Source organism: Hakea prostrata, chromosome 11 (genome assembly GCF_041222555.1).
Source record: "Hakea prostrata isolate BN-2017 chromosome 11, UWA_Hpros_2, whole genome shotgun sequence".
In the NCBI taxonomy this organism is placed as follows: domain Eukaryota; kingdom Viridiplantae; phylum Streptophyta; class Magnoliopsida; order Proteales; family Proteaceae; genus Hakea; species Hakea prostrata.
The window spans coordinates 6,341,463-6,368,550 of record NC_142610.1 but is presented as its reverse complement, the minus strand read 5'-3'; the positions used below and the strand labels follow the sequence as shown (position 1 = coordinate 6,368,550).

The 27,088-nt window shown below is 37.7% G+C and overlaps 1 protein-coding gene and 1 pseudogene across 1 annotated transcript in view; one reads left to right on the top strand and one right to left on the bottom strand.

Annotated features, from left to right (window-relative positions):
* Positions 1-445: 445 nt before the first annotated feature.
* On the bottom strand, positions 446-8,218 carry LOC148999789 (putative terpene synthase 11; annotated as a pseudogene).
* A 5,299-nt stretch (positions 8,219-13,517) lies between these two features.
* The window catches only part of LOC148999788 (Translation elongation factor EF1A/initiation factor IF2gamma family protein), a 34,877-nt gene continuing 21,306 nt past the window's right edge, over positions 13,518-27,088 (top strand). The window contains exons 1-6 of the mRNA XM_089139756.1: positions 13,518-13,670; positions 14,055-14,108; positions 14,196-14,273; positions 14,992-15,093; positions 15,255-15,356; positions 26,815-26,926. Coding sequence (XP_088995882.1) covers positions 13,667-13,670; positions 14,055-14,108; positions 14,196-14,273; positions 14,992-15,093; positions 15,255-15,356; positions 26,815-26,926 — 452 coding nt within the window. The 5' untranslated portion in view covers positions 13,518-13,666. The remainder of the gene's footprint in view (positions 13,671-14,054; positions 14,109-14,195; positions 14,274-14,991; positions 15,094-15,254; positions 15,357-26,814; positions 26,927-27,088) is intronic.

The following is a 27,088-nucleotide window of genomic DNA, read 5'->3' as shown; positions in this document are numbered from 1 at the left end:
ATTTGGTTTAGTATAAGCAGGACTCTAATATTGCTTTCCCTCACTTAGTTGAGTCTAAGTGAAATTCTAATTAAGGAATTAGGGTTGAGGTAAATAATATTATAAATAAAAGGATGGTATGAAACAAACAACTGGAAACAATTTGTATATTCTCCCTTGCTCTCTATGTGACTTCTCTCTGGAAAGAAGTTAATCATGAACCTCCATCATTGTTGTTCACCGATTTGTAAATAACTTACAGGAATACGAGAAGGTAGATCAAGGGAACAGGAACGCAAAGAGGCACCTCCTGTGTTCAGATCCATTGTAATCAAGATCACTAAGGTATATGGTCTTGAACCCATCTTTTCACTAATTGTTTAACATATAGTGTCAAGGAATGAAGACCATGTTCTAAACTATTAATGCATAAGCTAACAAATCAGAGAAAAATAAAGAAGCTTCTTCAGTGAATGCGTCGATATAGAAATAACTGTATCTGATCTCGAACACCTGAAGCTTCATTGTCATATCCTTACCGATAAAATACTTGGGCAGTCCTTGAGAGGTTCAATGATGTTTGGTGATTGATATAAGCAATCCTTCTGGATCAACTAGGTGCCCATTGAGTTCAATACATAAGTTGTGAATGAGTTGCTGTATGTAGTCACATGCTTCATGTATTGATGAAATATTAATGTGTTCTCTAATGGCACATTCTATGTTTGGTGATCGATATAAGCAATCCTTCTGGATCAACTAGGTGCCCATTGAGTTCAATACATAAGTTGTGAATGAGTTGTTGTATGTAGTCACATGCTTCATGTATTGATGAAATATTAATGTGTTCTCTAATGGCACATTCTATGTTTGATGCCACATCCCCCCTTTGTTGCTCCTCCAGAAAATGTTCATAAGCAAGTATAACTTTAAAAGGCTTGATTTTCTCTCTAAGTATGTTTTCTTATTTAATATACCCATAATCATATGACTTACCCTCCATGTCCCTAAATCATCTCAAAGCCGAAGGATCGTTCCAGAATGGGAGAATATCTTGGGATAAGGTTCCATCATCCTTAGGGTAAGGCATGCACCAAGTCCATATATGTTCCTACTGTGGTAACTCCATTTATCAAATGCTCCTCTTGTGTTGGCACATATTTCTGTTAAACCATCAAGCTTTAGTTAGAAATCCTTCAAACATATCTATCTACTGTATCATAATCAAAATTGTGTCAATTTGTTGGAAAAACCTATTTGTTTTCAATTAACAACAGGGTTTCAGGTTAAGAACATTACAGTTCGCTTCAAAGGAGGGATTATGCTCCATCCATGATTTTTAACGACTCTACATCCAATCTCGTTGGTAGTATTAAACAAGGCCATACAAACATATCTTCATGTAATTCAGGAAGTTGCTCAATTGCTTCAAGATCCCATCTAGTAGTTTTTTGTTTTTGAGTTAAGGATACATGTTTGAAATAAAATAGTAAAGAAGTTAGCTAAGATAAAATTTCAAACCTTTGAACTGCATTGTTGAAGAGAACAAGTTCTTCCATTGAACCATAAGAGTCGAAGATGTCATCAATGACTAACAAGATAGCAACTGTTTTGGATAGCTCAATTCAACATTTCGATTGTTTTGGGTCTGTAAATATTCCTATAGCCCATAGGAAACATTCCAATGGTCAATTCGCACAAAGCTTAGCTTCTCAACAAGCCCTAGCTCTTTTCACCACCTATTATGAGGATGAAGCATTGTACAACTATTCAATCGTAATGAACTTTAAATCAGAAATCCGTTTTTTAGGCTTTTACAAACTAAATGTTGGATCAATCAATTAGGTTTAGTCTATCAATGAAATAGTCGATTTTGAATTTTCCAATGGAATAAGCCGCCTTTTCCTATATATGATGTTTAATTGTTTATCAATTATTAACCTGATTACTTCTGCAATCTCCATTTGGTGTAACAATTGAATGTTGTTAAAATCCAACTTTGCAAGCTCTAGAAGAACTTTGCTTCCTTTGAGTTTTAGGGCATATTCATCAATATAACTTCTAGCTTCCAACCTTTTCATTCTTAAGTGCCTTGGGAGCTTTGAAACTGATCCAACTTCTCGAGTAAGAGGAAACTTCAAATATGACATTGATCTTCTCAATTTATTTTTGGAGAACTCCATGGCCTTTGATAATGTTTCCTCTCCTTTTGCACTCAAGTGGGAAGCTTCATATAAACTTAAAATCCCCATTGTATCATTGCCTAGTGCCTCCTTGAATTTTCCTTCCTTTTTGATGAAGTTGTGAAACTAACCTTCTACTTATTTTTAGCCGGAAAAAAAATGAATGAGCAATAAGAGACTAAAGAAAATCTTGTGGACATTTTCTATTGTATCAACACAAAAAATAAATAAATAAAATAAAATCTTATAGACATGTATAAAATTTAGATAAGCTATTTTAAGTCATCTCTAGAGGGTGAACCCAATGCACAGAGCCCTTGTGATCTATATATGACACCTCATGATGGTTTGTCCCAGTTTTGCATAACCTAATAAGCGAAATATGCAAAAAGTTCGGTATTTTATCAGGTCCATTTCTTTGTCAGAAATGGATCATCCATTTCCCTATGGATGAATGACACATGTCAATCAGTCACATCCAAACTTTAAGGTAAGATTTAGAAGATAAAAAAAAAAAAAACTTTTTTATTTTAATTTAATCTCTACCTTTGGATGTATCTGAAGGACAAGTGTCATTCATCCATAGGGATGGATGATCCATTTCCTTGTAAGAAATGGACCTGATAAAATTCCAGCGAAGTTCTGGATAAATGTCCTGGTATGGACAGGACTGAGGTTCTGGGCTTGAAGTGTTTGAGTTGGGCATAAATCAGTCACGCTCCATAAAGCTAGCTCAGGATCAGCCAAATCCAGTTGTTCGAAGGAAGCCATAGAGATTCTACTTAGTTGGTCCCCATTGTATGGGGTGGCACAATGGGGTGGCACCCCACATGGGTAGAGAACCCAAACTAGATGATTCGAGGGCATTTTGCTAGGTTTCTGCATCTGACTGTGGTGCTTGTAGTGCCCAGCATTGGATGGACGCCACATGAATTTTATTAAATCTCAACCGAATGAAAGAGCACATGTAGATTATACCAACTTAAGTGAAATAAACCGAATTTTCCATGATCCGAGTTGAATCATTTTTTCATTCGGCTGAGATTTAATGAAGTCCACGTTGCGTCCATCCAATGCTGGGCACCACAAGCACCACAACGTCAAAAGCATCAGCTTTGTAAGATATAATTCCAAGTGAACAGATGAATAAATAGAAGTGGATACTTGGGGTTTTTTTATAGTGCTTCAATGGTGTGTCTAACGAGGTGGTACCTGTGATGCCCACCATTGGATGCATTACCCACAACCTACTTGTGGTCACATTTAACCATCTTAAGTGAAACAAAACCTTCTAAAAAAAAAACAAAAAAAAAAAAACCATTCTCTCTGAGTAATCTAAAGCAAAGAGCAGTGACAAAGAGGTCATCTTCCTCACTATTCCTTGTAGATATCAGACATAACACTGCATTAACCTCCTCCAAATGGTATTCAATGCCTAGCCTCTGAAGGGTGTCAACCAGCTTCAAGTGTCTCATGGGATCACCTGAGTCAGTAAACATGCCATTCCGCACTTGTTTGACCAGTTCTTCAATGCCTTTACTTCCATCACTATAGCTACTAGCCCTGAAACCAGCAAACTCCTACAGCAACAAAGCAGAAAACATGGAACATGAGCAAACAATCCAGACTAATAAAACAAAAAACAAAAAGAGAGAGTGGTAGTAGCAGTAGAATCATACTGTGTTGCTAAAGGATTCCTCAACTTTGTGTATGAGAGATAATCTCGCTGGTGACTGCAAAGAAGATGAACCAGTAGAACTACATCAACTTTGGTTTATTAAATCTCAACTTTATTTACAACTTATCATCAACGTTTTTATACTCTGTGTCATTCGCTTCAATGCTTTAATAAATAGAAACCACTGTGCCGTCCTAAATAGAAAGTTACATAGAAGCCATTCCTTCTTTTCTCCACTATAAAGCATTGATTATGTACTTCAATTTTCTCCATTTTAATTCTTTCTTCTTTTTTTCAAACATTTTAACTCTTTTATTGGCTTAAAAGTTAATCATTTCCATGCATGTCTTTTTTATGTGCTCCATTCAAGCTGAGCTTTTTGGCAGCAGATAATAATCTAAACTGAACTGGACCAGCCTTATTCTCTTTTTTCCTTCTCTAATGTAGAGAGTCAACAGCAACAACCAAATAGACAGGAAGAGCTTCTCTCTAAAGAAAACAATCTTATTTCCTAGTTTTCTGTTTTTTTTTAGGGGATATAAGTTTTTTGGGTAGAAGGGCAACTATACTATTTTTTGGATACAATGTTTTGCCGATTTTGTGTGTACTTCAGTTTTATTAGAAAGAAAATAAATAAAATAAAATAAAACAAGGACAACAATTCATAGCAAACATTTTCTCTTTAAACATCAGAGAGCCATCAGATCAAAGAATCTAAGTAACTAATAAATTTGTATTTGCATTACTCTAGATCTCTTTGATAATGATCTTGGCCTGTTGTCCACTCGCACTAATGTTCGATGTTTTATTCTTATCCTTGTTAAAATATCTTTCAATAAATTCACTTCTTTAAAACAAAATGTAAATTCTTATTCCACTCATTTTCTTGTAGGTAACATTACCAATGCATCCATATGGGAAACAAATTGAAGGAAATGTTTTTGCTAATCCCTGTATATTTTTAAATTAGTAATAATTATTATTTTCATCATTTTTTGCTACAAAAATTATTTTAAATTTATTTTCTCTTGATAAAAAACAATTCATTACCTAGTTGCATGTTAAGCCATTTGCATCATCGCATCATCCTAAAAGTAAATTCAATTTACTTTTACAATATGGAAGAGAAAAAGTATCCATATTTTGTCTGAATATAATTGACAACTAAAAATTATTAACTTTCAATAATACAGAGTTGGGATAATTAAGATGATAAATATCCTTTTTACATCTTAATTCACAAAGATCAATAAATCCTTTTAACTGGGCCTCACTGGGCCGGAATTGTTGCCCATGCTACCTAAACTCTGGCAGCCTTTTAGGTCAGTCCAGGCCCACCCTAACCTGCAAAAGGTTGAGAAATCTCCATCCAAGCCCAATCTTAATTTCAGGGTTTAGCCCAGCCTAAGCCTGCACTAATTAATCCTAATTGGCCCTATTAAACCTGATGAAACTACGATTAGGTTGAGTAGCTTGTTTGAAATTAATTTATACAATATTGATAATATAAATGAGGGAAGAAAAAAATGGGGAGGTAAAACGTGGTAACATTTGAACATTTTGAGTGTAACTAAGGCTCTTTTTTGTATCAATTATCATTCTCAATTATGAAAATTTTTTATTATTTTAAATTGTTTGGCATCTATTATCAGTTTTATTTTTATTTAAAATAATAAAAAAACCTTCAAAATCCATAATAGAAGACTTTTTGTCTGTTATGGATTATGCTGAGAATTTTATTCTCTTCATTTATGTGCAAGTTTACTTAAAATTTTATAGTTAAGATGAGGGTAAAATAGTCAATACACACTTTTTTATAAGAACCATACTTTTTCCTTCTTTTTTTTACTTGCTTATTATTATTTTCTAACAATTTTTTATTTTGACACCAAACTTTTTTTTTATTTCATAATTTATTTTCAACAAAATTCACCAAACCATTTTTCATTATTGACCAATAATGAATTCTTGTACTTATTTCTTTTAAATAGGCATAATAGAGAATGAGAATTGATACCAAAAAGAGCCTAAATTAAGAATGTGGGGCCATGATTCATGTGCATGACAAAAGTTTATAAAACAAATGAAAATGGTGGGATCCTTCTCAGATGGGCAAGTAGAGATTGGAGATGATTTATAAATTATGACAAATGTATGGTATAGCTTTTATACATAGAGTTGGGTTGGGCTGGTTTAAGGCCCCAACTCTTAATCCAGCCCAAACTTGAGTCATGGCCTACTTTTTTTCAACCCTTAACCCACCTTCTATTGAAAACCCTAGCTCAGGCCTTGCTTAAGCTCAAGCACAAGGCAGACCAGAATGTGTCTGGCCACAAGGGGCAAACATATGTCTAGTTGCCTATTCTTGGGCCTTGGTTGGCAAGGCTCTCGCTTTGAGATGAGAGTTTTTTGGTAGAAGAGAGAAGGGTTGCTAAGTTTTAGAATCATCGACTTTGATTTGAGAAAAACCCAAATCATAGAGAGGGGCAACCACCCTCAAAACCCCCCCCTCTCCCTGAACGAGTCTCATGCTTTGAGACAAGATTTGATGGCAATTCAAGGATTCAAAGAGTCGGCAATTGTTTTTTAGTCAAATTCTGAGGAGCTGGACCAACAGTAGCCCTGGTAGTGAAGGACATTCGATTTTTATTGAAGTAGACCGATGGTTGGTCTATTTGGTCTATTTCTAGATTAGCAAACTCTATTGTCAATAATCTAGCCAAGAGGGCCCAACCTCTGGCTAGTAAGGTTGATTGGCCCGTTTCTACTCTTTAGTTCCTTGATCTATGTAATCAAGATGTCTTTGTCTATTGTCTTTTTTTGCATTGAAATTCATTTCTTACCAAAAAGAAAAAACACGTAAGTCTATAGTTTCAACATAAACTCCCCCTTAAAAATGTTTTTTATTTATTAGAAAAAAATTATATCTCTCCCTTATACTTTGTCTCGCTCTATTTAATCTTATTTCTTGTCAAAAGTTTCTGATTCCCTCCCTCCCACGGTCACCACTATGGCAAAAAAAAAAAATGAACTATTACTTCTCATTTTCCCTTGATATTTCAAAATGATCAAATTCTTCCTTTGTTTTTATTCTTTTAACATTAAAGTGGTTTCTTCCTCCTTTAATCTATTTTCCCTTTTTTTACTCTCTTTATTTTCTCCTTCTTTTATATTATTTTTGGTAAATATGAATTCAACTGATATTTTCTCCCTTTTCTATAAAATCTTTGTTTTTTAGGTAAAAATTACAAGGATAAAAACATAAAACATAAAGCAATGAATGATGTTACTGTGGATGCAAAAATCCCCCCTGGGACTGTCAAACCACCGGTTTATAAACCGGGGTTGGCAAACCAAAAAATAAATAAAACATAAACAATGAATGATGTTATGTAAGGGTTGCAGTTAAGCAACTCATGTTGTAGCCAAATATTATCAAAATATTGATTCCCCCAGCATTCTCCATCCCATTCTCTCCCTTAGATATGGTCGCCATCTCTATTATTATTATTTTATTTTTTTTAGGGGTGAAAAAGTAACATCATTCATTGAAAATTAAAGGGATACAAAGAGATAAATGCATGGAACACGAGATTTGATTACAAACGTCTATAACCAAGAAGAGGAATTTGACCAAATTGCCATGCATGCATTAGACATGATCATCTAACCTAAGGTATGGGTCAATCCAAATAAAATCTTAGAAATAATGCAATAATTACTATAGCAGCCAATAAGCTCATAGGATACATAATATGTATTCACTGTCACAATCACTCGAATAGTGAAAACATCTCAAGTCCCCACACTTCAAATTGTAGGCTTGGCATACGTGTCTTGGTAAGAGGCAAATACCAAGTGCCGGAAGCTGCCTCAATGCAACAAAGATTGGAGTTGGAGGTGGATTCCATCCGACCATATGCTTGGAAAGCCAACAATGACACTATCAGTAGTTCTCCAAAATAGGGACGCCAAGTGCCAAAAAATGTTGGACTACTAGATATGATCCAAATTCATAGAAGATATATCACTTCAAATTCGAGGCCATCAAATTCCACCAAATCTAAAAAGTATGCAAAACCATTTGAAAATATAATGATAGTCGGACCAAGGCAAAGAGCATATAGCCTATGCAAGATTCATTGGCACACACCGGATTTGCAAGAACCTCCTTAAATTTTTAAGCAACTTCATCTCTAATGACCCAAATCCATGAAATGCCATCAGAAACAAGAACAATTTTCAAAGGGAAACCACTAAAACCCTCAAGGCAGCCATTCCCCATGAAAACTTGGTGGAGATTAAGGAGAGACAAACTTTCTTGTAGAGCCGAGTAGTTGTTGATCCCAAAATCAATGGTCACAAGGGCAACAGCCATGAGGGAGACGGAAAAATTGAGATGAAAATGGTGCCACACCAAAAACAAGAAAAGGCAAAGAAGGAAAACAAGCTACAAGGACAGAGATTACATGCCACACTGGCGGAGATCGGCACTCCACTGCGGCGGAGAAGAATCATGCCACACGGGTTGAGAAACGATATGAAATCAGAAGTGCAAGGAAGCTTTTTCTAAGAGGGAGGCTTCAAATCGATAGGATTCTCTCTCACTAGCTACCACCGCTGCTTATATCTACGTGTAATAAACAAATACTTTTTCTACCCAGAAAAATAAACAGATAATTTCTTTGTTTTTGGGTACACGTGTTGACCAAATGCTTGGGGACTTAGAACGATTAGCACATCAGAGGTAACATAATCTCATGAAGGTTTTGAGACTTTTGGGATGATGTGATGTTTCAGCCATTTTGGTCTTGGTCTCTTCTTTTCTCTCTTTTTATTTTCCTTGGTACTTGATAGACCGAGTCATACATAATTAGTTACGATTTTTTAAAATCTAAAATTTGAAAATCCTATTGTAACAAACTACATACCTACATTCTCTCTAGTTGTTACTAACTTACTACTCAAACCCAATGTTTCTTGAAGTGTAACAAATTCTATAAATTAAAAACTAACTTACCACAATTGGTAAGCCATTCACCCAAATTCAAAACTCTTTTTTATTATTTTTAGAGTTTTTTACATGAACCCCATCAATTTTCATGGAAAACAAAGCGCACCCTCTAAAATTAAAACCTTGCAAATACCCCCCACCGTTAACCTCGTTATTTATGACTGTTAAATAATTTTAATATGACAATATTACCCTCAAATATGGTAACGTTTGAACTTCTTATTTTCAAGAGTTTTTACATGAGCCCCCTCCATTTTCATGGGAAATAAGGCGCACCCCCTCTAAAATAAAAAACCTTGCAAATACCCCCTCCACTGTTAACCTTGTTACTTAGGATTGTTAAATAATTTTAATATGACCATATTACCCTCAAATATGGTAAGGATTGTTAAATAATTTTAATATGACCATATTACCCTCAAATATGGTAACGTTTGAACTTCTTATTTTCAAAGTCATACCCCTCACTCCTCGCAGTTACTCGCGATGCCTCATAATCTGTCATCACCACTGCCAATCAACGCCCATGATTACCATTGGAGGAACATTTGAGAAACAATGTGTACCTCATCTTGAGGAGAAGAAACGTTGTAAGAGAAGAAGAAAAAAAATGCAGGTGAGGTACGCATTGCTTCTCCTTAAATGTTCCTCCAATGGTAATCGTGGGCGTTGATTGGCAGTGGTGATGACAGATCGAAGCATCATGAATAACTGTGAGGAGTAAGGTGGTATGGCTTTGAAAATAAGAAGTTCAAACGTTACCATATTTGAGGGTAATATGGTCGTATTAAAATTATTTAACAATCCTAAATAACGGGGTTAACGGTGGAGGGGTATTTGCAAGGTTTTGATTTTAGAGGGGGTGCGCTTTGTTTCCAATGAAAATGGAGGGGGCTCTAGTAAAAAACTCTTATTTTTATTTTACACTTAATCTACTCGGTTTTATTATTCAATACATGGCTCCTTACACAAACCTTGCCCTAAGACATGTGTTACAAGGTGAGTTGTGGAGCTCGAACCGGCATTTTCATATTACATGTTGATCTCTTATTAGCCAAGCTATACCATGGAAGATGGCGTTTTGATTTATGGCTTCTTCGTTTTTTTTTTTTTTTTTTTTTTGGTAACAAATAAACGGGGTGTTTAGCAACAAAGAAAACTATTCAAGCATGCAAATCTTATCCGCTAGTAGGATCTCCTCCAATTCTTGTGGTGGATCCAGAAAAATCGTGAAGGTTCCTCCAATACTTTTTTATTTTTAAAGGTACCTTTCTAGATGGGAGGGGAGAATTCTTGGGCTGCAAGATTTTATATTTAAATTTTCTTTTAAGTAAAAGATTATATATTTAATTTTTGGTAAACGCTTGTGACCATTTGATAATCCAACAAGTGTTTTTCGAGAAACACTAAAAACAGTTTTGTGTATTTCTAAAAGCAAAAACCTTTTTATAAGTATTTGATAAGACTTGTGGAAACAAAAAAAGTACCATGGTGTTCTACCATAGTAACTAGAGATAGAGAAAATGAAGAACAAGGACTCCTTTTGCAAGGTTATTCACCAAAGATAGAAGTCGAAAAGAAACTTTGGTCAACAAAGATGGAGAAGATAAAGAATCAGACAATCCCAATCCTTAGGTTTGAAAAAGCAATGAATAAAAGATATTTTATCATAGAATGAGAGGGTTTTGACAAGGTTCTTATATTCAGGATGTTAAATTCCATGAATACATCTCTTTAAAGCCATTTCACTTAAACTTAATGTGCAACTTTTGCTTTGAGAAATGGGGATTTTTATTTACAACGGCAGCCACTGTTGGCTGCTGCCGACATGGTGCTGATCGCACCACATAAGCAAAATATGATATAACCGTTGAGAATCAAATGGCAGGGGTTTACTTGTAGATATTAATTTTTATTTTTACATTTTAAGGGTTTAAAGTTTACTAATTTACAAAATAAGGTCCCTCATATACCCAACTCCCAAGCCTCTATCTCATTTTGTCTTCTCATATATATGAAAGGCCCAGTTCCCAGAGCAAAATAGTTGTTCAATATCTAGTACGACCTTGCGTTTGGATCTCCTAGGGTATTCAAATTTGGCTGAAATAGGAAGCACAATTAACTTGTGACAAAAATTGTTTGTTGAAATTATTTTTAGACCAAAATGTCCTCCCTAAAATGGAAATCAAACACGAATATCTGCTTTTTTTTTTTTTTTAACAAGCAATTTTATATTTTGGTGATGGGTATTACATAATACATAATATAAGGCGGGGCTTTGCCCTGGCCCTAGGAGGATTCGAACTCTAACCTCATTGTCTTCCAATTTTTTTCTAGCCCATTTCTAACTCGATTTCCTCACTGATGTGCATCACATGTCCAAGTAAAATTCAGATGAATGTGATTTACCTTAAAAAAAGGACAATTTTAAACCTAAATAATCTTCCCCTCCCTTTCAGTTGGCAGATGCGAAATATTGCTAAACCAACAAAAGGATTTGGAGGCCTTGAAGTAGATCCTTGAAGCTCCTCTGCTCTAAAGGAGTGGCAGAACAAATCCATTAAATGCAGATTTGCTGCATCTGCACTTGGATTGACGACTTTTAGTTTGCAAAGAAAGAAGGATCAACGGATTTTATTCTAATTGCTTTCAGTTTGAAGGATTGTATCTAATCCCTTTTTTTTTATTGAATTTTTGCTATAGATTTTCAATTTAAATGATTTTTTTATTGTTGTTGTTGTTTATGATAATAAATCTAAACAACTCACATATCCCTCTGTTTTTTCAATCTTCCGTTTAGATTCATAAAGAGAAAGAGAGGTGTAAAATCCATAAAGAAAGATTCTAAAACGTTGAAATTGTTTGGATTTTAATCGCGTCAGGTGCTAACATGGTGTTCCATCATTTGCAGAAATGAAGACAAGAAATGAGAACTGAAAGATGGGTAATATTTTTTAATATTATATATTTTGTTTTAACTTTTGGATTTTTTGTTAGACACATGTTATCCATTCATAAAGAAATAGATGGAAATATTTGATACAATAAAATTCCATCATCTTCCTCAATTTGCTTCCCTATAGCCATCATAGATTAATCTTTCCCATCTTAGTTCAAGAAAACCCTAGAACATTGTTTACCCCCTAAAACTCATATTTTATCCTTTTCATCTTTGAGTTCAAGAAACCATGTTCTTGCCGCAGATTCATCTTTCCCATCTCAGTTCAAGAAAAACCTAGTCCAATTTAGCCCCCTGATTCCCATATTTTATCTTTTTTCATTTGGGAAATTTTAAAACCACCCCATTAATCCATTTTTTTAGGCCCCCTTAATGAAAAATCACAGTTTTTTTTTGTAATGAAAAATCACAGTTAAATGCTAATGTAAATGAGTTAAATTTTGTAAAATATAAAAATGACCCTAAAAAGAAAACCCCCATCTTCATCATCTAACCCCTTCCATCCATTGATCACCATCAATTTGCAGTCTCACTCAATGAATTGACATGAGAAAGGTAGATTGTCGGAAAGCCTAGGTAGCAATGGTAGCTTAGTCCAAGTACTAGTAAACGGTTCATAGAACATGAAAAAGAGTGAGAATGGTTGCCAATCCGATACCCCTATAACTAACTGCCTTCTAGAACCTTCCCCTTTCAAATACAATACTTGGTTCTCTTCACCATTTCCTTAGTCCTCACCTATCATTTGACTGGTGTTTGTCCCTCTCTAATGGAAGACTAACTATGGTGGAAGAGAGTGTTGCATTCCAAGCATAGCAGAAACTCTTACCCTATAAGCAAACAATACCTAAAAAAGCAGTAAAATTAATTCAAAACCAGCCCATGAAACAAACTTGGGAATTGGTGGTTAATTTTAGATATCAATATCCCTCTTAGTCAATTATTCTCCGTCTCCTAATCGTTAAAGAAGCATGGATCGCATCTGGGATTTTGTCACAAAAGAATCTATAGCAAGTGTATCAACAAAGATTATTAAAATTTCTACTAAGTTGTTGATTTAGGGTTAGAAATAATAATTCGACATTGACAGAATTGTGAGTGAATGTGGAAGTAATATTGGAGATCTATAAATAAAAGTTAACTGAAGACTAATGGTGTTAGTAAATTGTAATAGAGAGTTTGACTGATAAATTAGATACTTTAAAGAATCATTATTAATTAATTTTAAGAAATAACTTAGGGCCTGTTTGGTTACTTGACAAAAATGGCTCCCAAATCTTTGGTCCCTTGGGCTGGAATAAAATGTTTATCCAATTTATTGATTAGTTATTTACCTTTGGGGATCTGTTTCGCGAGATCCCCCCGGGGACCGGTTCAAATCCGTTCTGTCCCGCCCGAAAGTGGCATTCAAAATTCCCTTTTATTTTGTTTTTTCCTTCTCCTTTCACAAGAGAGTGACTGACCTTGGGGTATTTAAGAGGATTCTTGGGCTGCAAGATTTTATTTTATTTTATTGTTTTGGTAGAATGTTATTTTTAATTTTTGGTGGAACACTTAAGGTGCAAGTTTGAAACTTTGAATCATGACTGACTTACTTTGGGGTATCCCTGCTATCGCATATAAGCGAAACCCACGTGTCACGTCCTGAAAAAGAGTATAAATAAGGGAAATGTTAGTGTCGTAAAAGCGAGAACAAATAGCCGAGTTAGGGAAGCTACCCTCTGTAGCCTGGTTATTATCGGTTGCGGTGCTTTTGCGCGCTCTCACTTACCTTTCTTCATTTCTTCTTCTCCTAGCGTTTTCTGTGTTACTGAAACCCTAATAGAACAGAGCGCGTATATAGTCTTTTCACGATGGGTAAGCCAAGCTATCTCCCTCTCCCTGCCTCCCTTGCATGCTTTTGTTGATTCAATATCTGGTGGTGAATAGATTAGTTCTGGATTGGATTGTCTTATGAATTATTGCTTCTTGTATCGTCGATTTTACTATTTTTAACCTGATTTAGGTTCTTCTCTTGTTAAATTTGTTTTCTTTGCGCAAGAATTAGTATTGATTCTTTGGAATTCGTTTCTTTTTGTCGATTTTACTCGTTCATCTTAAGCAATTCAGAGATTGTAGTTGGATCAATGGTTTCCTCTTTTAACTGGACACGATTAGCCGGATTTCTTGTTTGTGGTTTTTAGTGCATGAATGAGTTTTGAATGCTACTGAGGTCACGTCTCGTTTGTGTTTTCATTCCAGATGTAGATGCTGAGATCCAGAACGGCATTGAGTCGCTTCAGTTGGACTCTGCAGGTACTAACTTAATAGTGATTTTGATGTACTTCGCTGTGGCGTCTGTGAAATAACAAATTAGTGCTGCATTTTCTTGAGTCGTTGCAGAGGGCAATCATGGGGTCGTTGCTTCAGATGCAGTTAAAGCAGAAGAGAGTGAAAAATGGGACGATACAATGGAAGAAGGTATGTGCTAGCAGTTACACAAGTGTTGTGCATGTTAGGATTTGTTTATATGGGGAGGAATTACTTTCTGGATTTTGATGTTCGAGTGTGACCATTATCGATCTTATCAACTACTTTTTTCTTTCTTTAACTGATTTTAACAATTTTTTCTTTTTTTTTAAAGGTAGAAGTTTATTTCCTGGTTTCTTCTCGTCTCTTGTTATTTATTCATAACTACTACTGTATTAATGTTTTATTCTTTTTGGCCTATAGTTTTGCTGTTTCTGCCAAGTTCAGTTCGTGGAGGCACCCTTGTTTTGTAGTCTCACCTCTTCTGTAATTTCATCCAAATTTGACGGATAACCCGAGTCAACTTTTGTACAATCTTCCCATTAAATTTAATTGTAACACTGACTCTAAACACATTAGCCCTTTTCTGTTTTAGAACTTCTGCTTTCTTTAGTTTTTCTCTCTCCAATTGCTTATATGCTTGGGGCTCCATCTACTTCAAATTTCTGTGCCTTACACTTGTACTTATTCTTTTGGTAGCTGGGGGTGCTAAGCATGGGAAGAGAAAAAAATGGGGTGGGTGGGGGGGGGGGTGTTTACCCAAACTGCATTGAGATTGTCAGCTTTGATGGTTTCATCAATTATATTTTACTATTTGAATCTGAAATGTATTTCAGTAGAAGATCCGAGTATTTTCCATGGGAATATAATACATTTTGGGTTCTTTTAGATTTCAAGGATGAGGTAGTTTCAGATCACATGGATGAGACAGCTTCAGATCACAAGGATGAGCCCCCATCAGACTCCAAGCCATTGTATGTGGAGCCAAAAGGTGATAGACATGATCCTTTTTGTTCCTTTCTCTTTCCTTCATTAGGACACAAGGAGATTTTTTAATGCCTTACAGAATAGTTATGTAAGAACCTAAATTTTAGATTGATGGAGGTTGTGATCTTTCTCACCTTCTTCTGTTTCCCCCTTCCGGGTTTCCAGTGAAAGATAAAGAAATAGCCGCTCCGGTACATGCTGAACAGACACCTAGCGAAGAGGAAAACAAAAAGCGACATATGAATGTTGTATTTATTGGCCATGTTGGTATGTTAGCATTTTACATTCCTCGGTCTTTTTTTTTTAAATAACATTTGTGAGTCGTTTTATTGTTTCCTGTTGTCTAATGTTTGTGTACATGCAATATTTGTCATTCAGTTGAATTGTTGTCATGCCAGATATGAATGCTTATATTCTCAGAGTAGCTTTTGGTTGTGAGGGTTTTCTATTTTTGTTTTTTTATAAATCAGTGTTTTGATGGCATCCTTTTATGACTTTGTTACTGTTTTTATTCCCTGAAAACCTGTGATCAGTCTGAGGATCATAACTGCCCATGAGATAAAGGCTATTGCTTCCAGCGTTATTAACAGTTTCTTTAGATAATATTATGTCTGTTTTTAGACTTTAGTCCTTTAAGGGTTATGGGTACTTGGTGTAGTCTGTTTTGATGTTTAGCCTCACCAGCAGTAAGGGGTTCTTCACAAGATCTTGCTTTCTGGGGCTTTGTCATCATTGTTGTGAAGGTGCTGCCTTGGTTTAATGATGTCCACATTCATTGGTTATCATCCACAAAGTCTTTATAAAATATTGTATCTGTTCTTCACAAGATCTTGCTTTCTGGGGCTTTGTCATCATTGTTGTGAAGGTGCTGCCTTGGTTTAATGATGTCCACATTCATAGGTTATCATCCACAAAGTCTTTATAAATTATTGTATCTGTTCAGTCCTCGAAGTTCATCGGTGGATTTGATGTTAAGTCTTACCTGGAGTAGTCGGGGATTCTACGTAAGTTACTGCCTCACTGGTTGGTGTCGTTGGTTTTTTTATTTTTATAATAAAGATGTTGGTGTCGTTGTTAGGAACCCAATTACAGCAACATTTTTTCCTTCTATGGATCACTTACAGAAAGTCTCTAGAATGGATTAGTTCAGTCCACAGGAGAACACAACAGCAATTACAATTTGTAGTGCTAACAGAAACCAAGTAAACACCACCCTGGCTATGAGAGGCCAGTACTCTCCTGAACAAGTTTTCTCGCCAAAACCCGATACAATTCTTTGATATCCCCTCTCATCCTCTCTCCTGAAAACTAAACACTCACCACTAACTAACCCCTAGCTCATTCCATAACTACCTGAACATTAACCCGTGCTTCCCCTATTTTGGTTCTTCCTAGTCTAGACTTGACTAACTGGGGCCTAACAATTCCACTCCCTTTAAGTTTCACCATGTCCTCAAGGTGAAATGCTGGAAAGAAGCTGTTGACTTCTATGAAGTCTCCCAAGTATTTTCACATGATGGCAGTGATTTCCATTTGATCAGCACCTCCAGTCGTTTGGCTAGAGAGTATTGAAAATTCAACAGGCTCCAAGTGAAGTTCCAAATTGTTGGCTGGGCAAATGGGTAGGGGCTGTGGAAGATCCTGACTCCCCACGACCTTCTTCAGCTGCAAAACATGGAAAACTGTGTGGATTTGTGAGGTGGAAGGTAGTTGGAGCCTGTAAGCAACTGTCCAACGTGTTCCAGCCCCAGGAATGGGCCATAATACCTGTGGCAGAGCTTATAATTGAGTCACTTAGACAGTTAGACAGCTTCCAAAATTGATAGGGTTGTAGCCTTAGAAACAATTAATCTCCTACTGAAAATTGGACTTCTTGGCGGTTTTATTAGTCATTGCATGCATCCGATCCTGTGCCACAAGTAAGTTTGCTTTCAGTCATCTAGTATGCTGTAATGCTCCTTGAGGTGCTCATCAACTTCAGCAACCTTGGAATTGCTGGTATCCCATCGGATCAGGTTTGGCGGTTCTCGTCCATACACTGCTTGGAAAGGAGTCATTTGTGCTGCTCCTTGGTAAGTGGTGTTGTACCAAAACTCAGCCCAAGCAAGCCAATTATGACAATCGTTCGGCTGCTGAGCACAGACACACTGGAGGTAAGTTGGAAGGCTTTTATTGATAATTTTTGTCTGTCCATCAGTTTGGGGATGATAGGCACTGCTGTACTTCAATGCTGTCCCTGCCAATTTGAACAGTTCAGTCCAAAAGTTGCTGAGAAAGATGTTGTTTCTATGCCATGTAATGGACTATCTCTTTGCTGAAGATGAGCGTTACCTCTTTGGCTGTGAATGGGTGAGTAAGCACCATGATATGTGCATACTTGGTGAGATGGTCGACCAAAACAAACACCCTGTCTCTCTCACGTGTTTTGGGTAATCCTCCAATGAAGTCCAGGCTGATGTCTTCCTAAATCTGCTTTGGAATGGGCAGTGGCTGCAATAGCCCAGTGGCACTCAATGCTTGGTGCTAACCGCTGACAAATATCACAACCAGCTCTATAGTTCTTGACAGCTGCTTTCATGCTGACCCAATGCCCACCCGCAGCTAGCTGCTTTTTGGTTCGTAGAAAGCCTGAATTGCCTCCAAATGGTGTGGAATGGAATTCAGCAAGCAGAGCAGGAAGTAGTGTGGATGTCTCAGTTAGGACCAGTCTATTCTTGTAGTATAGAGTCTCATTACGGAGTTGGAAAATTCGGGTATGCTACTGAACCCTGTATCCACCCTTGTATGGTAGGTTTATAGCAGTTGTGGCTATGGGGGTCCTGCTTCTCGGTGACCTGGGGGGGGTGTTCCAGGGTTGCAGGGGGCAGCGCCCTCGGGCCTGTAGAGGACTTAAATCATTTTGGGCCTCAGGATTTTCTTTGCAACGAGAGCAAGCGAGACAGGTCGAACTGTCTTCCTTGAAATAGGGGACTTAAAGCAACTAGACTGAGACCTTGGTCGAGTTTTGGGATTTCGAGGGACTTGCCTGCGAGATCTCGCGAGCTCTTGTACCATGGTTAGCTGAACTACTCCTTGCTGTCTTGACAGAGCATCTGCAGCATGGTTCTCCCTGCCCCGGTTTGTACAGAATTCAAAGTCGTAACCAAGTAATTCAAGAACCTGCTTGTGCTGTTCTTTTGCTAAGGCTTGCTGTTCCAACAGAAATTTGAGACTTTTATGGCAGGTTCTTACTTTGAAGTGTTGCTCCATTAGGTAATGTTCCCATTTCTGTAGAGCTAAAACAATAGCCATTAGCTTCTTTTTATTGACAGACTTGGTGCGTGCTCTAGCGGACAATACTTGACTTCAATGGGTGATAGGACGACCATCTTGCATGAGAATAGCACCTAGGCCTCTCTCCTGATGCATTTATCTATCTCTACTACCAATTCTTTGGTGAATTTTGGCATAGCAAGTACAGGTACAGTGGACATGGCTTTCTTGAGTGCTTCAAAGGCTTTAGCTGATTCTTCACTCGAGTTGAAACGAGTCCTTTTTTCAAAAACTAAGTTACAAGTTCTGCTATTTTCCCGTATCCATTCACAAATTTTGATAATACCTAGTTAGACCAAGGAATCCCTCAATGCTGTTAGGTTCTAGACTTGAGCCAGCCCACCATTCTGGATTTTTCTAGGATCAGCAGCTACCCCTTGGGCTGGTATGATGTGACCTATAATTTCCAGTTCTTGTAGACCAAATGAGCATTTCTTGCGGTTAATAAGTAAGCTGTGTTGTGTGAGCAGCAAGAAAGCGGTCTTCAAATGTTGTTGGTGCGCTGTCATGTCTTTGCTATAAACCAATATGTCATAAAAAAGCACAAGGATAAATTTTCGCAAGTGGTCGTGAAATACCTCATTTGAGTGATTGGATGTGGCCGGCTCATAAGACAAACCAAAAGGCATCACAAGAAACTCGTAATAGCCATTGTCTCTCCGAAAAGCTGTCTTTTCACGTCAGTTTCCGCCACGCGATTTTGGTGGTGGCTTAACTCAAATCTAGTTTGCTGAACATCTTTACCCCTTCTCACTCATCAAGTAGCTTGTTGATGTCCGGTATGGGAACTTGTCCGGCATTGTCAATGTTGAGAACAATCCTAGAACACGCACAATGGTAGCAAAGAAATAACAAGAAGTACATCAGGATTTCTTTTACTTGGTTTGGATCAATGATCCTACATCCAAGGCTGAGTCATACAACTCATATCTTTGCACTAATCAACATAAGAAACAAGAGAGACAAAATACAAGAGTTTACAAGCTTATACAACTCCCTTAAACACCTAATCTCTCAAGATCACTACACATGATTTGAACACAGAGGAACCAAATATGCATCAACAACCTTACCTGGCTTCCAAAGACCAACAAATGATTGATCAACAGCCAATAACAGAGATTGTAAGAGAGGATCGAACAACCAAGCCATTGTAAACCCAAAACCCCAGGAGGAAACCCAAGAGAGAAGAAGAGAGGAGAGGAGAGTCTTTGTATACAAGCAACGAACCAAACAGGGGCTGATCGATTGGGGGTAAAACCCTCTCAGTAACAAGTATATAAATGATCAGGCATGGATACCAAAATGCCCCTGTTATTTAAATCTCCAGCGCATCTGTCGACCTGCAATAGACTAAAAAACCCATGAAGATAATAATATTTTTAACAGTCAGCTTGTTCACAGCCTGATAATTGACACATAATGTCAACTTTTGTCCTCCTTTACTAGCAGCACGGGACTTGAAAATGGGCTGAGGCTGGGGCAAATAATTCCTGCTGAAAGTATTTCCTTTACAAATCTCTTGACTTCTTTTTTTGGTAGTGTGGCTATCGATATGGATGGATGTTGGCGAGTTGGCTGCCTTCAATCAAACGGATGGTATGGTCATGCCTCCGCTTAGTTGGGAGTTCAGTGGGCTTTGCAAATAGCTGTTAGGATTCCTCAAGCAAGGATTGAAGAGGTTCGCAGCCTCTTCTGTTGGAGGTGTTCTTGTTACATCGCAAGTGGCCAACCAACATCCCTCTCCGCAACTTTTTGAGTGTCTTCTGTTGGCTCTTCGTTGAAGTTTCCATTCTGAGCAATGCCAGGTCTGCGTTAAGCTTCACATTATGTCCTTGCCACTCAAAATTCATGGTATGTTGTCACCAATTGCTCTGAATCTCCTCCCAAAGTTGATAACCATTCCACTCCCAAAATTATATCCATGCTGCCTAGCCTGAATGGCAGCAAGTTTTGGGTGAAGATGATGCCCTGAAGCCTAATCCCCACCGCCAGGCAAAACCTCTGACCTTGGATACACTGGCTGTCATCGAGCACCACCTTGAAGTCTTGCCGCTGGACAGAAGTCCCAGTTTTTGCAAACATCTTGTAGGTGATAAAATTGTGAGCTGTGCCACTGTCCATGAGTATAACCACTTCCTGACCCATGATCTTCCCTCTGATTTTCAGTGGTTTGGGAATCCAACTTGTCGAGTGAGTGGATGGATAGATCGACAGCCAAGCCATTTCTTCTCTCGTCACAGCCTCGGGGCTCCTTTGCTATGTTTTCCTGCTCGTCCGTGTGCATGAGAAGACACTAGAGTTGTTTCATAGAGCTCGCTGATTATTAGGGGAGTGCCGCTCATCACACCTGACACATAAACCGGGTCTAACCTGGACTGAAACTCCGCGGAGTCAGTTGTTTGTACTTGAAGTTCTGCTCGGAATTGTATAGGGGATTCCGTCTCTGTTGCCTTGTGGTTTTCCGCCACACCGGTGCCGTTTGGTCTTTGGTTTGCAGCCCTAATTGAAGGTGTGGAGGAGGAAAAAGTATGGCATAGCAATTTTTCAAATATACCCTTGCTTGTAATGTCTTCCCAATGGGTTAGTTGGTCTATGGTAATGGGCTACTGCATGCGGGTACACTAAGCTCCTGTTGGGCTGGGCGTGGCTATTTTACATAATAACCAATTTCTTTCCTCAAATGATTGGGCGAAGTTCATTACTTGGCCTAGAGTGTTTGGTGCGAACAGTCGTACTTCAACCTGTATCTCCTCTCTTCCTGCTAAGAACAAGCTCTTCAACCAGAGTGATTCCCTGGCCTGTGCTCCACCATCAACTTCTCAAATCTCTCCCTGTATTCAGCCACCGATCCTCCTTACTTCAAGGTAATCAACTCTTCTTGGGGAGTCCTATGTGCCTTGTACCAAATCATTGCATCAATGCCTCCATGTCGTTCTAGCTGTGGGAGGATTCTCCCATTTCATGGAACTGCAGCCAGCTAGTGCTGCTTCTTCGAAGCAAACCATGGTGAAAGTGACTCTTTCTTCACCCCATGATCCCATTATTAAAGAGGACATGGCGTTCGATCCTTGTCACCCAATCTTTTGGATTGTCGCTGTTGAAAATGGGCAGTTCCAGACTTCCAGCCTCCTTTGCATTGCTTCTCTCCTGGTTCCCCTTGACCTCCATCTGCATCTTGTGGTGGTGGTCCATGCGAAGAATCCCCACTGGTGGTTTGAACTTCACCTGTCACTGGTTGCAGCATGGTCTCTGCCGGAAGTGAGTCCCCTACAGCAGATTCCTTCCCATGCGCCTCACCCGACATGAGAGCCCTAACTTTGTTCATAAACCCCGTCAGCAGCGACTCGTTTTTCTCTACCATGGAGTCGATCCTGGAATCCAACCGTGCAACTCGACTGGTAATTTCCCATCTTCTCAATCTCTTCCACTTTCCCTTCGATTCTGGACTTCACCATCGTGTGGTTCATCCGTGCTTTTATAGCAAATTGTTAGGAACCCTATTACAGCAACATTTTTTCCTTCTATGCATCACCTACAGATAGTCTCTAGAATGGATTAGTTAAGTCCTCAATAGAGCAGAACAGATATTAAAGTTTGTAGTGCTAACAGAAACCAAGTAAACACCACCTTGGCTATGAGAGGCCAGTACTCTCCTGCAAGTCTGCTCACCCAATCCCAATACAATTCTTTGATATCCCCTCTCATCCTCTCTCTCGACAACAAAAAAAAAACTCATCAATAACGAACCCCAAACTGATTCCACAAGTATGTGTTTGATAATGTTTCTATGCTAGAAGCACTTTTTTTGCAAAAAACATTTTTTGGTGTTTCTATGCTTAAAAATGTATTTTTGTACAATTCTTAGTGTTTGATAAACATGTTCCAAAAATACTTTTTAAACATTTTCAAGAGAAGCACATGTTTGATAAACACTTCCCAAAAACTCTGTTCTGGGTGAAATGTCATATTTAACGAGTATTGCTAATTACAACAATGACATTATCATCTAATTAACTAAAAGGATGACCATACACTTTGAAGTAACGTGAAATTAATTTTACCAAGTTGTTTGGTTTGCTGTAAAATTGATGTAAAATTAATGTAGTCTTTTTTTTTTATTTTATTTTTAATAAATCAACCTATCTTATGAGTTTTTTCTAGACATTAGTTGGTGGATGAAGAAAGGAGGATTTGCCAAATCAAGTACACGGGGAAGTGAAGAACGCATCTATATTTAAATCCACATCTCACCAATCCAGCTATGGAACAAAGCACAAGCTGTGAACAGCCAAAGGTGGGACATAGAATCAATTTCATTAACATTAAACACAACAGCAAATCAGAGAGCTTTTAAAAATATATATAAGATGAATAACCAAAGAACAGTGAGAGACCAACATTGGAATTTACATCTTCAAAATCCAGCCAGGAATAGACATCTGTGCTTCAATGACACTAGTGTGGCATGAGAGAACTTTTGAACATATATACAAGGTAGCAAGTAAAACCCAGACCTAAAAATGAGAAATATTAAGTGGCATATAGAATGGAAACCCACTTGGAAATAGCTGCTGAAGCTGAAAAAGAACTATTTTTCTGGGTTTTATCCCTTGGAAGCTTCTGAACTAGTAAGCTTCATATTTTATCCATTCACTTATTATAGATGTTATTAGAAAAGAGGTGTTGTAGAGTGGGGAGGAACTACTTGTCTACCCCTTAAATTTCCCTTTCATTGTATTCATTCTTATACAAATAACAAATCATTTACTAGGGTTAGAATCTCATGTTCTGCATAAGAAAATTTCTGTATAAGCAGACATGATAAATATTTTAAGACTTCAGAGTGATCCAAGGCAGCCCGTTAGTTAAACTGAACCAAGGACCCATTTAGATCTCTTAGAGGGATAATTTTTGAATAATATTGTCGTCACTCTTATTGCTCGTCACTGTAGTCAAACAACCTTTGCTGAATAAACCAATAAACCTCACCATAATCAAAGAACCTATGCTTTTTCCCCTCAAGAAGATGTTTACTGCAAGGAGAGAGATTGCGTCCTCCCTTCTGCATTTGTGCCTAAAATGGAATTCGCAAATATGGACACCTGTTAGGCTGTTAGTACAAAAATAATACCAACGAGCAACTCGGACCCTTGTGTTCATTCTAATAGCCTGAGCCTTTAGCCTGAGCTTTTACCATCACACCAAGCGACTGTCCGTGAATTAGGTAAATTGGATATAAATTCTTGCATTAAACTTTAAAAATAATTAACCACCAGCTTTATATACAACTGAGAGAAAGTAAAGAAAGAGATGTGTGAACTCATTTCTCTTTAAAATGGAAAACTCCAAGGGGCTAACCCAACCCAAACTCCTAGTTGAGGCTAAAGTCATAAGAGTTTATAGGAGGCTATAATGGGCCTAAGGTGTGACAACATACAAAATTTGATAAAATTAGTAATTAAATTCTCCCCTGCATTTGAAAGAAGGGGAACAAAGACTACAAAGAAACAAGATCAGCAACCCCTGGGAGGGGGCAAATGTAAGCAGTCTAAGCCTTTGCTTTTGCAAGACAGGTTGTTTCTAACAGGACACGTTAGCACAGCATATCCATTGTGCTAAGTTTGATCCACTTATATGCATATGCCAGAATGTTGTGGAAAAAGAGTTGAAAAAGGAAAACCTAACCCTAATTCTGAAATTAAGGCATCATGCTAAAGACTACATTAGGACAAAAGGGAACGGATGGGTCAGAGTATGGGATAAAGGCTAGATAATAAGGTTGACAACAGAAACCGTGGTCTGGCTGTTCAGAGTAGACAAGAAACCAAGCAATTGAAATAGAGCTGAAGAGAGGAGAAGAGGAGGCTCAGTTGGGAGAAAATGATATGGGGACTGAGATCTCTGGAGAAACTAGGACAGTTGGCAGGTACAGCAGGAATTTTGTTGGTTGTAGCCAGAACAGGGCATTGGCACCAGTAGGACACGCAATAAGGGATGAAATGAAGGTTTAATGAATATGAGGGATGAGTGATTGGGGATGGTGGATGGTTTTCTAAGATAAATATCAGAATTGAAGATGATATGCATATGAGAAGGTGCAGGTGCTTGCAATTGATTAAGAATCTCATTCGGTGGACTGGTTCACTGTCATTTTATGGATGGAGATCCTGGGATTTGCATTCTTTTAGCAACTTCCTACCTTTGGTACATAAATGGAATCATATAGAATAAAAGAGCCAGAGGGTTAAAAGGATACCAGATATCAAAAGTTAAAAGAGTACAGGAAAATAAATGGTAAACTAACACCAAAAAACACTGAAGGTAACATGGATAATGGAAAGGGCAATTGATTAACACTCAACGACGGGCTGTTTTCACCGTCTTTCTGTAGAAGAACATCCAGGAACTGCAATTTGCTGGCACTTCCTTAGCAATGTTTTTCTTTAGGTACAGTGATTGGGTTATAGAGAATAAAACAAAGTTGGGCTACAGGAATATCAGTGATCACAAATCAAAGAGCATGAAAAGATAATTAGACTCAAAACTTTAACAATCTCCTGCAGCTTCGAAAAGGCAGGGGCTAGGGCAGAGGTACAAAGAAGATTTGATAATCAAATAGGCAGTCCCAAAGAAATAAAAAACTGAGCCTATTGAAATAAAGCAGTTGATCCAGTTAATTTTGTGAAGATGATGTAATAGAGGCTGGGTAAGAATTTATCATAAGGTAAAGGCTTTCAACATGCTTACATTTCCTTTTTGCATACAGATCTGTATTAGCTACTCTAATGTGGAGTTCAAACTGGCAAAAAAAATAAAATAAAATCAGATGCATTTAGGAGCGGGGTTCATCATTGATTAGCAAGGCTAATTTAGACTTCAAACAGCAGCATCTGAAACAGCTTATCAAATTTGAAGCAAAAGAATTCTTTGACTATGATATATCTGGGAGAAAAATATTTACTTCCTAACACTGAAGAATGACAAAAGAAACTTGAAATAAAATAGATAATCTCCTGTTATGTACCTTGTACAGAAGCCCATCCTTAGCTAGCTTATAATTAAATCTGCATGATTCTTTGCCACTACACACATATCAGCCCAAAATAAAATATATACCATTTTGCCCAGTCTACAGTTTATTATGAGGAGCTTTGCATAGTTTCCTGGCCCCAACAAGAAATTTCAGAACCACTTATCCAACAGGAAAAAAGAATTAAATGAGCATATTTTAGAACCCAAATTCAAACAAATCTGTACAGGACAATAAAGGAAAAGCCCTTTTACTCCCATCAAGTTGATGAGAAAACCAACAGACAAGGCAATGGCAAAGAATCCCTTCTTTCACTGATATCTTAGATAATTCAGCTATTTAGTCTGCCAAAGCAGGGGCCAAGTTCATTCACATTCTTGTGAATTCTCAGCTGCCTCCACTCCTTGGGATCCTCATACAGGGCCACTGTTCTTCAGCAGTGTACGATTCACCCTACAGTGAGAAAAACATAAATATTTTATAGCATGAAGAATGAAAAGGGAAACCAAAATCAAAATCAGACTTTGAACTAGTTTTGCAGAAAACTTGATGATCGTCATACAAATTCGGGATGTCCCAACACTTCAGAACTACGGTGCCTCTGAACCATGTAGAAGAAGAAGAGCCAGAGATGATTGATGAAATTGACTAGAGAGGAGGTTACCTGAGGTATGTAGTTGCAGAGAAATCGTTCAAGAGACATTGGATTGCCTTGCATGAGAAGACTGGGTTTGGGTATAGGGGTTTTTATCGGGCAGAGTTTTGTTAAAACTTCTTTTTGGAATGAAAAACAGGTTTTGGTTGTTTCATATAACCTGTGTTTTGAGTTAGATTTACCACTGGTCCATTCTTCTAGCATGCATAAACAAACCTGTTTTCTGTTCTCACCGCGCATTAAAAAGGAAACATTTTTCAGGAGAGTTATCAAACACACCCTAACTGACTGTACATTTAACCCCTGCTGCCCCTGTTTCGGTTCTTCCTAGTGTAGCCTCGAGTAACTAGGGGCCTAGCAGTCGCCATCATTATCAAGTTACAACCTTGGCATCTTATGAGTGCCGCATTGCATCCAGCCCCCTGCTAGTGCCTTGGGTTGCCCAGCCACAGTGATAAATATGATTGTTGTAAAAACCACATATTTGTAGTAATCATGAGCATTTGGTTGAAGCTGCATGGAAATTTTTTTGGCTTGCTTTGATGCTGTTGAAGGTACAATTTTACAAATGCACATGCTTGCTTTATATTTTTCTTAGACTACCCATTATTTGAAATTTTGAATGCATTTAGTTTTGGTCATGTTCTCTTATTTTGAAACATGGAATTAAATCAGTTTCTATTCTATCTATGCTGCATATTCACACGGCTTTTATGGAATTGCAGATGCTGGTAAATCCACAACTGGAGGGCAGATACTTTTTCTTAGCGGTCAGGTTGATGATCGAACAATTCAAAAATATGAGAAAGAAGCAAAGGATAAGAGTCGAGAAAGTTGGTAAGACCTCCTTTCAGCTTGCAGAAGTTTTGGTTGTTGCAAATATTGGATGATGAGTGTAAGATCTTGTAAAATGGACCTACTGTTGCTACCTGTGAGCATATACACGAGGAATTTCAGTATGAGGTTATATATTGTGTTCTCTTTATGCTATTCTGTTCT